The sequence below is a fragment of the Musca domestica genome, unplaced genomic scaffold (genome assembly GCF_030504385.1).
Source record: "Musca domestica strain aabys unplaced genomic scaffold, Musca_domestica.polishedcontigs.V.1.1 33, whole genome shotgun sequence".
In the NCBI taxonomy this organism is placed as follows: Eukaryota; Metazoa; Arthropoda; class Insecta; order Diptera; family Muscidae; genus Musca; species Musca domestica.
The window spans coordinates 2,322,575-2,341,144 of record NW_026712312.1 but is presented as its reverse complement, the minus strand read 5'-3'; the positions used below and the strand labels follow the sequence as shown (position 1 = coordinate 2,341,144).

Below are 18,570 nucleotides of genomic sequence, written 5' to 3'. Positions count from 1 at the left end.
TGGATTTTATCATCGTTTTGGTTATTCAAAACTTTAACCCTTTGTGGGGGAGGTACCAGAAGAAATGATCCGATCTCTACCTTTATAACATATATTGTGTTGATGGAAATGTTGAGATGTCCAAGTCTAAATGTAATCGGATGTTAATTTCGTGTGTTAAGAGATTCATGAATATTAAAAATATTTACCCTGTGTGGGGGAGGTACCAAAAGGAGTGGACCGATATATTCCATCTTTACAGCAGATCTTGTTTTAGTAAAAATAATGGAACGTGTGAAATATGTAGAGAACCAGATGCTTCCTTCTGATTTTATAATCGTTTTGGTTATTCGAAACTTTGACCCTTTGTGGGGGAGGTCCGAAACGAGTGGACCGACATATTTCATCTTCACACCAGACCTCGGGTTAATAAAAATATTATGATGTGTGTAATTTGAAGACAATCGGATAATCACATCACATTTTACAAGAGTTATAATTATTCTAAATTTTGATCCTTTGTGGGGGAGGTACTTGATGAAGTGGACCGATATTTTCAATTTTCTCACCTGACCTAGCACTGATACAAATATTAGGATTTGCAAAGTTAGAGCAAAATCGAGTTATCGTTTCTCTTTCTGTGCAGTAAATTATTTTCTTTGAAAATGTTGACATTTTGTGGAGGAGGTACCAGAAGGAGTGGACTGATATTGCCCATCTCCGAACACGATCTAAGTTTGATAAAAATATTACGATGTACTAAGTTTGGACCAAATCGGTTACTCCCTTCGAGAGTTATCGTGCACACCAACCAGTCAGACGGACGGATGGATATCGCTAGATTGACTCCAAATATCCTAAAACGGATTTGGTCTAAAGACACCTAGAGTCTATAACCGTTATTTTGATGAGACACGTTTTGCCGTATCAAATGATATATACCCTCTGTAGCCATATGGAATATGGGTATAAACAACGGCAACAATATCCAAAAGTATCGCTAGCCCCCAAACTGGTTTTCAAGGCCTATTAAAAAGATAGTTACAGTAAGGCAAGGATACCTGAGATTTTCGACTTTGTCGCCAGTAACAAACACTATAAGCGCCAGTATGAAAGACTTCATCCCAGTATTATTGATAGCCGATCACCAACATGGGTTCCATTTGGAACATTGGGCGCCATTTGAGGACGTCCATTAAGCTACCCTTTGCCCAAGCTTGTGGACACCAATCGTAAACACATTGCTCTCCAGAAGCAAAAAAAAATATCGCCAGATCAATGTAGGGCACATACCGGGTGAGATGAAAAAACTTCCGACATTTTTTGATTTCATTCAATACAATTTAAAACAAAAATGTAAAAATTATGGCGTTTGACTTTGTTGCAGTTTTTTTACCTCAACCTTATATCACTATGGCGCCCAATTATATTTGATCGGAGAACATACCTTGTTTTGTTTGAAATTTTCCGCAGATGGAATGATTTCGCCTCTCGCTTGGTGAAATTACATCCCCCCAAAGGTCATATCGTAGGGTGCTATCGTCGGTGGTAAATGTCACATACCAATGTGGCGCCCAATATATATAAATTTTAGGGTTAATGAGATTTTGGCTTCAAAGACATGAACTTGATTTTTGAATGAGCCCGATTCGACCGTTTTTTTTTTCTTAAGAAATGTTGTAAAGAAAAAAACTTATAAAGTTACCAAAATCAGAATCTTCTAACAAATTCATGGTCGACATTTTTAATTGCTCTCTGAAAAATAGAGAAGAAATAGGATTGAAATATACCATCTCATCATACAATTTCCAACATGCAGCATACCTAATTAGCCGAAAAATTAACTTAAGGGAATGCGATTGTCACATTGGGCGCCATGCAGAAAATATAACTATAACTCCCATACAATCGCAGCAAACAAAACGAGGAAGAGAAAATAGTTGCTCTCTTCTCTCTTCAAAATCTCTTTCAAACATTTCTTGCATTTTAAGTTCTCGGAGAGGACTTTACTAATAATTTCTATTCATCAAATTCCCATTTAGTTGGCGCCGCAATAAATTGGTAGCCTTTAAGAATGGGTTCGATGCAGACTCATTTATTTGTCAATTTTACACTGGAATTTTACATTGCACAAACTTCAAATTCTACACCGGAATTTTACATTTCACAAACCCCCGCCCAGCGTCTATAGAATACGCCCATATTTATTAATGGTCGTTGGACCAAAATCATATGACACCGATTCTTGTAAACTGCTCTCCGAAGCCTTCATAAGTACGCCACTCATAAAAATATTCGAATATTTTCTCTCCTTACGTTTGATGCGATTACATTGATGGATTTGATAGGGCGTTTGGGGTCGATTACATTTCTCTTCAAAGCTGTCGATTATATCTCGTTCGGTAACCTGAGTTCCCATGTTATACATGCGGGGACGGCGTTGGAATTTCAGGGGTGTTCTTCTCTTCTTCCTTCTGGAGTGATTGGTTGCTTTGTGAGGAGGCATTTTTTTGCTTAATTTGAAATTAATTTTTGGAAGTAAAAAAATTTTGATATTTTTTTAATTTTTCAAAAACGGTAAAGTTTTTGAAGAGTGTAATAGGTGTGTTCTGTAACATTCAAGGTTTAAAAAAAAACAAGATAAAAGTATCAGTCAGTTTTGCTAACAGATGTATACCCTCAGCCAATGTTCGATTATTTAAATTTATTTCGACTTCTGGTATAATTATTCAAATTGTTGACCCTCTATGGAGTAGGTTCCGAAGGAATGAGCAAATAGTGTCAATTTCGTATTTCGTACCAAAATAAATATGATATAGATATTGCGAGGTGCCAGGTTTGGGCTATATTGGTTACATTCTTCACTTTATATGAGATATAACAGATATATGTATTGGAAATTGAGACCCTTTGTGGGTGACGTATCAGAAGGGATTCGCAGATATATATCTTCTTCACAACAGATCTTGTGTTAGCAAAAATATTTGAATGTGTGATTTTTTAGAGACTTGGATGCTTATTTTGCCTTCTTTGAGCGTTTTGTTTTTCAACATCCTATGTGTGGGAGGTACCAGAAGAAATGCTGTGTTAATGGAAATATTGAGATGTACCAAGTCTGAATGGAATCGGATTTTAATTTAGCGTTTTATGAGCTTCATGGATGGAGTGGAGTGGACCGATATATTCTATCTTTACACCAGACCTTGGGTTAATAAAAATATTATGATGTGTGTAATTTGAAGAGAATCGGATGCTTATTTCGGATTTTATTATAGTTTTCGTTATTCAAAGGGTCAAACATTGTGGAGGAGGTACCAGAAGGAATGGTCTGGGTTAATAAAAATATTATGATGTGTGTTAGTTGAAAAAAATCGGCCACTTACATCACATTTTATAAGAGTTCGAATTATTAAAATTTTTGACCCCTTGTGGGGGAGGTACTTGATAGAGTGGACCGATATTGTCCATTTTCGCACCTGACCTAGCACTGCTGCAAATATTAAGATTTGCAAAGTTGGAGCAAAATCGGATTATCCTTTCTCTTTCTGTGCAGTAAATTATTTTCTTTGAAAATGTTGACATTTTGTGGGGTGGGGGTACCAGAAGGAGTGGATCGATATTACCCATCTCCGAACTCGATCTTAGTTTGATAATAATATTACGATGTACCAAGTTTGGATTAAATCGGATACTACCCTCGAGAATTATAGTGCGCCCCAGCCAGCCAGACAGACAGATGGACATCAGTTAGTTCGACACCAAATGTCCGAAAACGGAAGTGGTCCAAAGCGATGATTATTATTATTATTATTATTATTATTATTATTATTATTATTATTATTATTATTATTATTATAATTATTATTATTATTATTATTATTATTATTATTATTATTATTATTATTATTATTATTATTATTATTATTATTATTATTATTATTATTATTATTATTATTATTATTATTATTATATTATTATTATTATTATATTATTATTATTATTATTATTATTATTATTATTATTATTATATTATTATTATTATTATTATTATTATTATTATTATATTATTATTATTATTATTATTATTATTATTATTATTATTATTATTATTATTATTATTATTATTATTATTATTATTATTATTATTATTATTATTATTATTATATTATTATTATTATTATTATTATTATTATTATTATTATTATTATTATTATTATTATTATTATTATTATTATTATTATTATATTATTATTATTATTATTATTATATTATTATTATTATTATTATTATTATTATTATTATTATTATTATTATTATTATTATACCCTCAGCCATATGGCTACAGAGGGTATATATCATTTGATACGGCCAAAACGTGCCTAGTCGAAATAACGGTTTTAGACCCTAGGTCTCTTTGGACCAAATCCGTTTCAGAACATTTGGAGTCGATCTAGCGATGTCCGTCCGTCCGTCCGTCCGTCCGTCTGTCTGTCTGTCTGTCTGTCTGGCTGGCTGGTGCGCACGATAACTCTCGAAGGGAGTATCCAATTTGGTCCAAACTTGGTACATCGTAATATTTTTATCAAACTTAGATCGAGTTCGGAGATGGGCAATATCGGTCCACTCCTTCTGGTACCTCCCCCACAAAAGTTCGAAATTTTCAAAAAATTTAATTTTTGCACAGAAAGAGAAATTATAGTCCGATTTTGCTCCAACTTTGCAAATCTTAATATTTGCGTCAGTGTGAGGTCGGGTGTGAAAATGGAAAATATCGGCCCACTCCATCAAGTACCTCCCCCACAAATGGTAAAAATTTTGAATAATTACAACTCTCATAAAATGTGATGTAAGTGTCCGATTGTCTTAAAATTTTACACATCCCAATATTTACATTAACCCAAGGTCTGGTGTTAAGATGGAATATATCGGTCCACTCCTTCTGGTACCTCCCCCACAAAAGGTCGAAATTTTCAAAAAAAAAAAATATTTTTTTTTTTTTTGCACAGAAAGAGAAAGAATAATTCGATTATTCTGCTACTTTGCAAATCCTAATATTTGCACCATTGCTAGGTCTGGTGCGAAAATGGAGAATATCGGTCCACTCCTTCTGGTACCTCCCCCACAAAGGGTCAAAACTTTAAATAATCACAATTCTCATAAAATGTGATGTAAGAGTCTGATTGTTTTGAAATTTCACACATCCCAATATTTATATTAACCCAAGATCTGATGTTAAGATGGAATATATCGGTCCACTCCTTCTGGTACCTCCCCCACAAAAGGTCGAAATTTGCAAAAAATATATTTTTTGCACAAAAAGAGAAAGGATAATCCGATTTTGCTCTCACTTTGCAAATCCTAATATTTGCATCAGTTCTACGTTAGGTGTAAAAATGGACAATATCGGTTCACTCCTTCAATTACGTCCCCCACAAATGGTCAAAATTTTGAATAATTACAACTCTCATAAAATGTGATGTATGAGTCCGATTGTCTTCGAATGGCGCACATCCCAATATTTATATTAACCCAAGCTCTGGTGTTAAGATGAAGTATATCGGTCCACATCTTATGGTACCTCCCCCACAAATGGTCGAAAATTTGAGATATATATTTTCTGCACAGAAAGGAAGCAATAATCTAATTTTGAAAAACATAACGCTCAAAGAAAGTGAAATAAGGATTCAACTTTTTTCAAATTTCACACATACAAATTATTTTTGCTAACACCAGATCTGTTTTGAAGATGATCCTATATATCTGCGAACACCTTGTGGTACCTCACCCACAAAGAGACACATTTTCAATATTTTTATCTGTCATAAATTGCGAAACAACTCAGTGATTCCTTACAATTGCTATATCCATTTGCTATAATAATATTTATATCATATTTATGTAGGTCCGATACGAAATTGACAATATTGACCCATTCTTTAAAAACCCACTCCATAGAGGGTGAAGAGGGCTGAGGGTATACATCTGTCGGCAAAACCGACCGATACTTTTTTACTTGTTATATTATTATTATTATTATTATTATTATTATTATTATTATTATTATTATTATTATTATTATTATTATTATTATTATTATTTATATTATTATTATATTATTATTATTATTATTATATTATTATTATTATTATTATTATTATTATTATTATTATTATTATTATTATTATTATTATTATTATTATTATTATTATTATTATTATTATTATTATTATTATTATTATATTATTATTATTATTATTATTATTATTATTATTATTATTATTATTATTATTATTATTATTATTATTATTATTATTATTATTATTATTATTATTATTATTATTATATTATTATTATTATTATTATATTATTATTATTATTATTATTATTATTATTATTATTATTATTATTATTATTATTATTATTATTATTATATTATTATTATTATTATTATTATTATTATTATTATTATTATTATTATTATTATTATTATATTATTATTATTATTATTATTATTATTATTATTATTATTATTATTATTATTATTATTATTATTATTATTATTATTATTATTATTATTATTATTATTATTATTATTATTATTATTATTATATTATTATTATATTATTATATTATTATTATTATTATTATTATTATATTATTATTATTATTATTATTATTATTATTATTATTATTATTATTATTATTATTATTATTTTGACAAATCAGCTAATTGCTTGCAAGTTTATGCAGGAATCCCGTTTGTTAACATTTCACAGTTTTCTTGCAAAAGAAAAGAAACCTTACCTCAGTGAATGTTACTGGTCGTACACATTTAATGTATAATTTCGATAGGGGGCTCGGCCCCCCTGACAACCCCATGCATACATCGGTAATGATAGCTTTTCCATAGATAATAGACTCTCTGGAGGCCATGTAAAAGACTTTAAAAATAGAGCATCCAATCAAAATATTGACATAAAAAACCATTAATCTCTTGTCTCTCATTTCAGCAAAGAATAAAATCAAATCTCTTTTCTCTCATTTCAGTAAAGTAAAATAAAAACAAACAAAAGTACATCATGAAGTTGATAAATTAATTGAATCTCTGAAACTCCATCCGAACAACGTAGCAAAGAAAGGATAAACCAAAGTCGGAACCGTCGACCGGAAGACAATGTTAAATATATTTATGTTAAAAATACTACTCATTACGCTATGGATACTCAATGCTCCCACAAAGGCCCTGTGTCGCCATCATGGTCGTAGTGGTGGCGGTGGCTTGGGAGGCGGCCGTTATCGATCCTCACAAATGCAACACATTGCCAATATCGATGTGCGTGATAAAATCCTCGAACTACAATGCTATGCTAAATGCCAGGACAGCTCGAGCAGCAGCAGCGGCAGCAGTTCCAATGGCGGTGGAACACGCTACCTTGGCGACTGTGAATCATGTCGCAAACAATGCCAAATCGATATGATCAAAGCGCCGCGTCGCGGCTATTGTCCGGTCATGCAGAATGCCATCTTTCAAAACATCAACATCCAGCCGCTGCAGAAACTCTCGTGCCTGGATAACTGCAGCTATGACTTCGATTGTCCCGAAGTGCAGAAATGCTGTAGCTCCGCATGCGGACCCGTTTGCATGCAGCCAATTGGGGTGCGTGACGACAGTCTGCTGCCGCCAATACCAAAGATACTTAAGTGCACGCTGATCGCCCGAGAGCTAAAAGTCGAAATCACATTGCAATCGAATTCGTCATACTATTTTCATGTCGAGATACGTCATCACATCGGGTCGCAGCTATCGCCACGCAAACTGAGTGCCTGGCAGTATCAGCCGGTTGAACTATTGGCTGAGGTATTAGATTTAAATAGAATGTTGTAAGTATGCGATGGGGAGGGGGGACGCGACGGATGATGTAGAAGAAGCTAAATAAATTGTTGGTTTTTTTCTTTTTTTGCCCAGAACCACTGTAGGATTTTATTTAAGGCCTGGTCGCTGGTATCAGGTGCGTGTGGCAGCCATCAATGCTTATGGTTTTCGTGGCTATTCGGAACCATCGCAAGCATTTACTTTACCAAATCGTAAGTATAATCGTAAAAATAGTTTTTGAAAAAAACACCAAGTTGGAGGATTCTATAGAGCTCCTCAAGGTCTGGTGTGAAGATGAAATATATCGGTCGATTCCTCCATGAAGCTCATAAAACGCGAAATTAACAACCAATTCCATTCAGACTTGAATATTTCCATCAACACAAGATCTGTTATAAAGATAGTAGAGATCGGAGCATTCCTTCTGGTACCTCCCCCACTTAGGGTTAACATTTTGAATATCCAAAAATAATCATAAAATCCGAAATAAGCAACCGGTCCTCTTCATATTTCGTATATACCATTATTACTACTAACACAAGATCTGCTGTGAAGATGGAATATATCGGTGGATTCTTTCCGGTACCTACCCCACAAAGGGTCAAAATTTTGAAGAGCCATAACGCTCATAAAACAGGAAATGAACATCCGATTCCAATCAGATTTGGCACATCTCAGTATTTCCATCAACACAATATCTGTTATAAATATGGTAGAGATCGGACCATTCCTTCTGGTACCTGCCCCACAAAGGGTAAAAATGTTGAATAACCAAAAACAATCATAAAATCCGAAATAAGCATCCGCTTCTCTTTAAATTACAAACATCACAATATTTTGATTAACCCAAGGTCTGGTGTGAAGATGGAATATATCGGTCCACTCCTTGTGGTACCTCTCCCACAAGGGGTCCAAATTTTGAATATTCGTGAAGCTCATAAAATACGAAATTAACATTCGATTCCATTCAGATTTAGCAGATCTCAATATTTCCATCAACGTAGGATCTGTTACAAAGACGGGAGGTATCGGACCCTTCCTTCTGGTACGTCCCCCATTAAGGGTCGAAGTTTTGAATATCCAAAACGATCATAAAATACGAAATAAGCATCTGGTTCTCTTCAAATTACACACATCCCATTATTTCCACTAACATAAGATCTGCTGTGAAGATGGAATATATCGGTTCACTCCTTCTGGTACCTCCCCCACAAAGGGTCAAAATTTTGAATATTCATGAAGCTCATAAAACACGAAATTAACATCCGTTCCCATTTAGACTTGTCACATCTGAATATTTCTATCAACACGCGATCTCCTATAAAGATGGTAGAGATCGGATAATTCCTTCTGGTACCTCCCCCACAAAGGGTTAAAATGTTGAATAACCAAAACAATCATAAAATCCGAAATAAGCATCCGGTTCTCTTTATATTTCACACATCCCATTATTTATACTAACACAAGATATGCTGTGAAGATGGAATATATCTGCCAACCCCTTCTACTACCTCCCCCACAAAGGGTCAGATTTCTATAAATCTTGGTACATGATCCTCTTAGGATTACTTGGTCCATGGTTGTTTCGATTTTATTTCTCAAATCCTCGATTTAGTAAATTTTCCATTTTTTTTAAATCTACTACTCACGTTTTTCTTTCCATTTCAGATCCTAAACCACCAAAACCTCCGGCTGATCTAAAGGTTGTCTCCTCACATTACGATGGCCAGCGTGTGACCATCAAAATCGTGTGGTGTGCCTCCAAATCGAATTTGCCCATAGAAAAATATAAAATAATTTGGTCACTTTATGTAAATACATTTCATGAGTCCTTTGTATCGAATGAGGCCTATGTCAAGGATGTAAGGAAATGTTCTGCCCCTAGCTCTTCTTTCCAATAAAAATTTTGTTTCACCTTTTCTTTGCAGCGTCATCAATATGAAATTACCAAACTTATTCCTGATTCTAGTTACTACATACAAGTGCAAGCCTTGTCTATAAATGGACGTAAACGCCTTAAATCGGAAAAACACTCAATCCTCTACAATACCACAATTGTGCCAACACAAACCTTTGAGCCGCTGAAATGTGGCAGGGATCAACAGCAGCAGCAGCCACACCAACAGCAGATATCAACACGTGACAGTGATGGCCTGAGTGCCAATGCCCTGTCATCCATCGATGAGCGTTACTATACGAAAAAATATTCCCTAAATGATGCCTCTCTTGCCGATACACCATCCACCTCATCGTTGTCAATAAAAAATAGTACTTATTCATCATCGGCGACGACATCATCATCCTCGTCGTCCTCATCTTCAACAAAATCCATGGATACATTTGAAGTAAAATATCGTTTAAATCGCAAACTTGGCATGCTGGTGGTCATATCAGGATTCCATCCAAAGGAGGAAAAGTATGTGTAAAAGGAAATTGATTTTAATCTATATTTTAATAAATAAAGGTGAGGTTACTTTTCCTCATTAGCTTGTACTGAGAGAATTTTCCCTCTCACGGGCAAATATTGCCAAAAGTTATCGAAGAACATCCAGTAGAACCTAGCAAGAAACCATCGCAGGATGTCTGCATTAAAGTGTGGGTGAAGTCTTCGCATGGCATATTTTATGGCATATCATAAAAGGATGCCAGAGTCGCACTCGAATTCTGCCGTCATTTTTCTCATATAATTTGACATTAATATGCCTAGCTTCGTATGTACTCAAACCTTGGGAAAAACGAAGGGAAATAGTTTTTTTTTTTTAATTTGACTCTGTGGGAAAGGTACCACCTTCGGGGCGCATAGCTGATTGCAATCGGAGTGATCCATAGGTCACGCATAGTGAAAGGGACAGTAGATATCCTTGTAGCTGCGAATTGAAAAAATATTTGCAAACAGTCGGGGGGAGGGTCTCGCCTTAAATACCCAATTGCCAATGATCATAAGACTGACTGTGGGAAAGGTACCACCTTCAGGGAGCATAGCTGATTGCTAGCGGGCTGGTCCACAGGTTACGGGTAGTGAAAGGGCCAGTAGATATCCTTGTGGCGAATTAAACAAACATTTGACGACAGTCTGGGGGGAGGGTCTCCGCTTAAATACCCAATTGCCGATGATCATAAGACTAACGAGGCGATTTTTCGGCGCCCCTAAAATAGTCAAATCTCTGTGGTGGTTCTCAAATAAAGATGACCAACCCCCCCCCCCCCCCCCCCCCCCCCAAGGCTGGGGTATTATACAACCACATGCCCATCAATGGTGCAGCTTTGCAGTCAGGGAACCGACTGCATTCTAATGTAGCTTTACTGATACCTGGATGCCTCAACGAAGTCCATACCATGGAGGCTATGTCATGGTCGACATCAATCCCTTCGCAATAGGAAAATTAAATTTTAAAAACCAAGGCAAAAAATGTGTCGCCGATCCTATTTGTACTTTGTACAACAAAGCTCAACAAAAATAACTTTAAGATCGGACTCGGGTCTTAGGATTCAGAATCGCCTGCTACCACCAGAAGAAACGAAACGGACGGGAAGCCTGGGAGGAGACAATGATCTGACCTTGTTAACGGCAACAGCAAATAATCTGATAAATAACTGCGGATATGGAACCGTTTAGGCTGAGTCAGGTCAGTAACCCTGTAGACTTTTGGGAAAGGCCCCGGCCTGACAAGGAAGAGGATATAGATACCACTGAAGTTCATATTTCGACCTCCAGTCACGGGTTGACTGCCAAGAAAGTCGTTGGTATTCACAACACAATGACGTATTGAAAATAAAATTTTAAAAACCGAGCCAAAAAATGTGTCACCGACCCTAATTGGACTGATGCCGGTATGGACACCTTGGCACGGTCAGTCAACAAAGCTGCAAGTGCGAAGCTTACCGCCACCTCAACAAAAATAACTTTAAGATCGGAATCGGGTCTTAAGATTCAGGATCGTCTCCTACCACCCGAAGGACGAAACGGACGGGAAGAATGGGAGGCAACAATGATCTGACCTTGTTAACGACAACAGCAAATAAGCGCATAAATTGTTGCAGATATGGAACCTCTTAGGCTGAGTTAGGTCAGGATACCTGTAGACTTTTGGGAAAGGCCCCGGCTGACAAGGTTGAAGATATAGATACCACCAACGTTCATATTTCGACCTCTAGCCAGGGGTTGACTGCCAAAAAAGTCGACTTGAGAATTTCCAACGGCCCCAAAACCAATTCGTCGGTAAACACCGACATTCTCATGCTCTCAAGGTAGAAGGCAATCGAGGTAGACGGAGGGCAGAGCAGCGAAGAAGTGGAAGTGCCACTGAGTTTTCCAGACACCAAAAACGTGAAATCCAAGAAGGCGACGGATAAGAAGGCATATCGGCGGCCAGTAAACTACTCTAGTCGATGGGGATCCATCAAAACTCGCTCACAAGGAATTGCAGCTTATCAGGACTAACCTGACATTCGTTACAAAGTTCGAGAGGAAATATCTTAACTCAACACTAAGGGAACTCCCGATAAACAGGGGATATTGTTCAGAACAGTGGTGAATCCGGTCGAAACCTCAAAAGGGCAATCGAGATAGAAGTAGGACAGAGCGGCGTCCCCATTGATAAAATGGAAGTGCGACTATGTTCTTCCGACATCAAAAGCGTGAAATCCAAGGTGGCGAGGGAAAAAATTTGTGTAATTTGAAGAGAACCGAATGCTTATTTCGGATTTTATGATCGTTTTGGTTATACAAAACTTTAACCCTTTGTGGGGGCGGTACCAGAACGAATGGTCCGATCTCTACCATCTTTATTACAGATCTTGTGTAGATGGGAATATTGAGATGTACCAAGTCCGAATGGAATCGAATGTTAATTTCGTGTTTTATGAGCTTCATTGATATTCAAAATTTTGACCCTTTGTGGGGAGCTTCCTTAAGGAGTGAAAAAATGTTCTCCATTTTCACAGCAGACCTTGGGTTAATAAAAATGTTGCGATGTGTGAAATTTGAAGATAATCGGACACTTAAATCACATTTTACGAGAGTTCTAATTATTCAAAATATTGACCCTTTTTGTTGGAGGTACTCGATGGAGTGGACCGATATTGTCCATTTTCGCAACTGACCTAGCACTCATAAATTTATTAGGATTTGCAAAGTAGGGGCAAAATCGGTTTATCCTTTCTCTTCCTGTGCAGTAGATTACTTTCCTTGAAAATATTGACATTTTGTGGGGGAGGTGCCAGAAGGAGTGGACCGATATTGCCCATCTCCGAACTCGATCTAAGTTTGACAATAATATTATAATGAAGCAAGTTTGGATCAAATCGATTACTCCCTTCGAGAGTTATTGTGCGCACCAACCAGCCAGACAGGCGGACAAACGAACGGACGGGCATCGCTAGATCGACTCCAAATATCTTGAAACGGATTTGGCCCAAAGAGACCTAAGGTCTAAAACCGTTATTTCGATGAGTCACGTTTTGGCCGTACCAAATTATATATACAATCGCTAGCCATATGGCTGAGGGTATAATTAGCTTCTAAAGAATTTTTTGCAAATCTTCCATAGAGAGAACAACTTCTATAGATAGAGAAATTTCGATTAGCTACCACACATAAAATATATCTTATCCATAAATACCATAAATAAGGTTGTTCCAGAACCTGCACCAATCTCCTAGTTTTGCAATTTTTTTTCGATATCATAAAGGGAAAATCGGTTATCATAGTAAAAACTTTTACATTCTAGCAGTTCTGAAACAGACCAAATATAAATTAAGTTTTTAAATTGATGTTGGACTCATATTTCACCTTCCCTCTTTCCAGAATATATGAACTTTGTCCGCTGCAAACAAATTGCGAAGAAGGTGAATACAATGCCATACGTGTTAATGTAAGTATTGGGTTATTGAAACAAGATACGGTCATTGTTCTATTTTTGTTAAGCTGAACTTGAATCCAAGACAATTAATATTGAAAAAACTATATTGATGAACTTGACACTCAAATTGCAGTAAAAAAGGGAGCAATGGACACGTTTCTTGTAGCTCAAATTGCAAAAAAACTATACATGTGTCTCCAAATATTTCCAAATGATTTGTAAACTAAAAAGAAACAAAACTGGACTTTAGTCTTTTAAAAATTTAAATAATTTTTGCTACTCACTAAATTGTCATGATTTCTATTTTTTGCCCCTTCCTCTATTTTACAGAAGGACTCCCTGGTCTTTAGCAAACTAAGCTACAATACCGTCTACACATTTAAGCCACGCAGTAATTCCGTCAACGATATGGATGGCATGAAGGCCATAACATTTACCACACCGAAATGTGAGAATTTTCGCAAAGGATTTCCAAAAGCTAATATTAAGTGTTAATTATATAAAACTAATAACTACAACTAAAAAACTAAACAGGAAAAATAAAAATATTATAAAACAACAGGATTTTTTTAAATACTCAATAGAAAATAAAAGATTAAACAAAAATAAAAAACAAACAAAATTTCCATTTAGAAATGCTGCAACAGGTGGTGGTTGCGGTTGTTTTATTTAAATAACGATTTGAATTCTTCAAGTTTTTCTTTACTACTAGCATCTGATGAAGATGGTTGTTGTTGTTGTTGCTGTGGTTTCAGTTTCAAATTCTCCATAAGTTTCTGGTAATCCAAGGGCTCCTGACTCTCCATTAAGGCAGCAATGAGGCGTGTTGTATATAGAATGGGACCCCCAATTAAATGCAAGAATTTATACTCCTTTTGTTCACGCATTGTAAAGAGTATACGTTTGCTAACGAAATCCTTGTAATTGCTAATACGACCCACACACACATAACGTTTTTCATGCGGTGAATACACCTCAATTTGGGCTCGTAAACTTTCCGAAGGCATTAAATCCGCTGCCTTAACATACACCACACGAAAGTGTAGATTGGCAAAAGTCTTATAGAAATCAACACAACGATTTAGAATTGTATCCATATGTTCCTCAGCCTGCTGGGCATTTAGGCAAGCCACAAAAGTCTGCACGGCATTTGTCTGGATGGCTGTGTACAAGGAAGCTGCGTGGTTTTCTTCCTCACTCGGTCTTTCATACAATCGCCCACTGCAGACGTACTTCAAAGGTATAACCGATGGGTAGACACACAGTTTGGTTACCGCACCCAGAAAACTTTCAAAGGAGCCACCACCCGTAAGATAGGCCCCATTAAGTTTGTTTTGTACCTGATGTTCCTCCACTTTGTGATAACGTTCCAGGGGCGTGGCATTTGCCTCGAGCAAAACACAGCGTACAAAATCTGGATTACAGGTTTGTATGAACTGTTCTTTTTGTAGGAAATATTTTACCATGGCATCGGTGCAATACAAATCAAATTTGGCGGCCTGCTTCATCAAATAATACCGGGTGTGGTCAATGTATCTGATCTGGTCCGTTTGCTGCAAATGTGATGGTGCCTCCGGCGATTGTGTTTCATTCAACTTACTGCGATATAAAATTCTTTCATGTTCCCCCTCTGGACATTGGCGATCCAGTAGATTGGGCAAATGTAAAAATGCCTGGCAAAATTCATCCTCCACAGGATAGAAATCATTTTTCAAGGATTTCAATCGATTTCTCAGTTCTTTGCCTTGCTCCTTTAACCTGTTCATAGTCTCTGTGTTTTGCTGGTCCTTAGACTTGCCCATATCTTTCAGTTGTTTGGCAATCATTTCCCTTTCCTTTTCCACATTTTCAATTTCCTTTGACTTGGCCTTGTAGTGTTCAAACATCCGATGCACTTCCTTTAGGTCCATTGTCATTTTCCTTTTCTTAATGGAATTCTCCAGTGACTCCATGTCTGCAAAAGTACCTTTAAAATCAAGGTATGGTTGCAGAGTCACATAATTCTCACGAGCCTTGTCGCCGGTTATGTATAAGGCAGACACTTGTCGTTGGCAGGAGGTATATAATCCATGGCAGTTTAGTAAATTCCTTGAAATATGCGTTGTATATGGGATTATCCTTGGTAATTTGTGCATTTTAAAGGATCTTTAAGTCAGGAATTTAAAGAATTTCTCCTGCAATGAAATTCCCACCCGGTTGGAGTTTCTTTTGTCGTAATCAAAACAAAAACAGCTGTGAGCGCATTGCTCTCTCATCTCTCTCTCTCTCTTATTTCTTATTCCCACAGACGTAATTATTCAAGTAGTAACGTTTGTCAGTTAAATAAACACAATGCGGCGTCTAGCGTCATGCAATGAAATTACAGTAGCAAGCAATTGTTTTTGTAATCAAAACAAACACAGCAAAGAGTTCTCTCAGCTTCTCTTTTTATTTAGAGAGCCGCTGACATTGAAGTAGCCAAGTGCATCAATGGCCACAGCACAATTAAGGCGTCTGGTGTCATGGGATGAAATTACCAGAAATTCCTTGGTTTTGGAAGACACAAGGACTTCTGAAAAAATCGTCAAGATCTTTAAACGTATACCCTTTCATACATAAATTCATTTATACAAGCAAAATTATTGAGGAATAATGAATAAAAAGTGAAGTTATAGCAATAAAGTTAGACCACGACAACACAATTTTGGCGGCAAATTGCCATGAGTTGTTTAGAGAACATAAAATAGGAGAGAACAGAGAAAAGAGCTTTCTCATCGGTCTTAACATAGAATTTAATTGAATTTCCGGTATATTGTCCGCAAATAATCGAAAATATATTTTATTTCTTAATAATGGGGATTGAGAGACTTCACGCTACCTCTTAACTAACTAAGACCGTTTTGCTGTTGCGGCAAAACAGCTGTTCATCGAAATTGTTTTGCAACTTATTTTTTTCATGGCGGAGCTGACTTGAGCTTCAATAGGGTAAGATTATGAATTAAAATTGAAAAATATACATTAAACATTAATTATATTCCCTAGAGAAAATGATTAGCAGGTTACAAATTCTAATTAGGAGCAGTTCCCAACAAAGATATACAGCGGTGGCCAATGGTACTTCTGGCGTTGGGTCATTGGTGAACTTGAAAAGTTACTGCACCAAAACAGAGCAGGTGAAAAATGAATTCAATCATGATCAAGACGAGACCGAACAAGAGAAACCCAATAAAAACAAAGGACCACAGCGAAAGAGACCTCCCATTAAATCATTTGTGCCTGCTGTCAAAAATCCCTTTGCCTCGGCATCGGAAAAAACCAAAGATGTTTACTTGAGTATGGTGAATATATTTGCCGAGAGGGATGTCCACCGGCGTAACCATGTCGAGTTCATTTATGCCGCCATGAAGCATATGTCCGAATTTGGGGTGGAACATGATTTGGAAGTCTATAAGGCACTGATAAATGTCATGCCCAAGGGCAAAATGATACCCAAAAATATTTTCCAAGCTGAATTCATGCACTATCCCAAACAGCAGCAATGTATTATAGATTTACTAGAACAAATGGAGGATTTGGGAGTTATGCCAGACTATGAAATGGAGGCAATGTTATTGAATGTGTTTGGCAAACATGGTCATCCATTGCGTAAATATTGGCGTATGATGTATTGGATGCCTAAATTTAAAAATGCCTCACCATGGCCTCTACCCAATCCGGTGCCAGATGATACATTAACGGTGGCCAAATTGGCTGTGGAACGTATGTGTACGGTAGATCCACGTTCTCAGATTAGTATATTCGATACAAAAGATATTAAGGATGCTCTTGATCAAACGTGGATTGTTAGTGGCATGAGTCCGGATCAAAGCCAGCTGCTCAAGGAACATCCACGCAACAAGGCTGTGTACATAGAGGGGCCATTTATGATTTGGCTAAGAAATAGAACAATTAATTATTTTACATTAAGGGCAGATCCAGATATGGAATTTTTGAATTCGCTGAGAAATCAACAGATCGATGAGGATGGTAAGGCGGACAGATATATGTAGTCTGTTGCAGACCTGCAGGAATGAAATTACTACGATACCCGATACTGCTCTTATGATATCGAGAAATATTGCAAAGCTAGTAAATTCTTGCAGCTTCAGGAACAGACCAATATTTAAGCTTGAGAACCGCAATTGTATTTTTCCTTCTTATTTTCCAGATGTTACCCACCTACATGTACCCTTCTTTGGTAAAGTACCCCGAAAACCCCACCAGGTGGGTAAGGTGAGATCGGTACATCAACAAGATGATGGTACGATATTTGCCATTTGTGCCACGGGCACATCTACGAAGGATTCTCTGTTATCATGGATACGCTTATTGGAGGCAAATGGTAATCCTTCGTTGGGTGAAATACCCGTTCTATTCCGTTTCCACTCCAATGTGGGTGAAAAGGCCATACAAATTGAGGGAAACTCTGAGGATGATATGCCCATGACAAGGGATGATGATACGACGACGACGACATCAGAAAAGCCACAAAGATAGTAGCCTCCCATATAACAATAAGAATAATGTTTAAATAAATAAAAAGAAACCAGAATTGTTACAATTTATGTTATGTTATTTAATTAATTTATTTATTTTCATTTACATACAAGTTTTCTTTTTTTTACTTTTTACATAGGTTTTCATAATTGTTTTATTTTAAAAAATGAACACAAAGCAAAAATTAAATTCAGAGCAAATAACTTAGTAGCATCGAAAATTGTAAATACAGTTTGTCACATACATACATATTTTCTATGTAATTAGTTAAACATTAGAAATACACGATTTTCTTAAGTACATTTGTAATGTCTCACTAATGATTTAATAAAAAAAAAGTAT

General features: G+C 36.2%; 4 protein-coding genes across 4 annotated transcripts in view; 2 read left to right on the top strand and 2 right to left on the bottom strand.

The window, feature by feature from the left end:
* LOC131803731 (anosmin-1-like) overlaps window positions 1-14,301 on the top strand; it is a 55,225-nt gene extending 40,924 nt beyond the window's left edge. Inside the window, exons 2-7 of the mRNA XM_059125366.1 lie at window positions 7,027-7,860; window positions 7,946-8,064; window positions 9,521-9,714; window positions 9,781-10,268; window positions 13,659-13,725; window positions 14,044-14,301. Coding sequence (XP_058981349.1) covers window positions 7,154-7,860; window positions 7,946-8,064; window positions 9,521-9,714; window positions 9,781-10,268; window positions 13,659-13,725; window positions 14,044-14,208 — 1,740 coding nt within the window. The 5' untranslated portion in view covers window positions 7,027-7,153 and the 3' untranslated portion in view covers window positions 14,209-14,301. The remainder of the gene's footprint in view (window positions 1-7,026; window positions 7,861-7,945; window positions 8,065-9,520; window positions 9,715-9,780; window positions 10,269-13,658; window positions 13,726-14,043) is intronic.
* Window positions 1-18,570, bottom strand: part of LOC101894765 (uncharacterized) — a 244,614-nt gene that overhangs the window by 148,003 nt on the left and 78,041 nt on the right. The window lies entirely within an intron of this gene.
* On the bottom strand, window positions 14,336-15,944 carry LOC101900229 (serine--tRNA synthetase-like protein Slimp). The gene has a single exon (XM_011296945.3). It carries the CDS (start codon window positions 15,846-15,848, stop codon window positions 14,379-14,381), a length of 1,470 nt encoding a protein of 489 aa, XP_011295247.2. The 5' UTR covers window positions 15,849-15,944; the 3' UTR covers window positions 14,336-14,378.
* On the top strand, window positions 16,591-18,530 carry LOC131803734 (evolutionarily conserved signaling intermediate in Toll pathway, mitochondrial-like). The gene is made up of 3 exons (XM_059125371.1): window positions 16,591-16,677; window positions 16,735-17,718; window positions 17,900-18,530. The coding sequence occupies exons 2-3, from the start codon at window positions 16,740-16,742 to the stop codon at window positions 18,226-18,228; spliced, it is 1,308 nt and encodes a 435-aa protein (XP_058981354.1). The 5' UTR covers window positions 16,591-16,677; window positions 16,735-16,739; the 3' UTR covers window positions 18,229-18,530.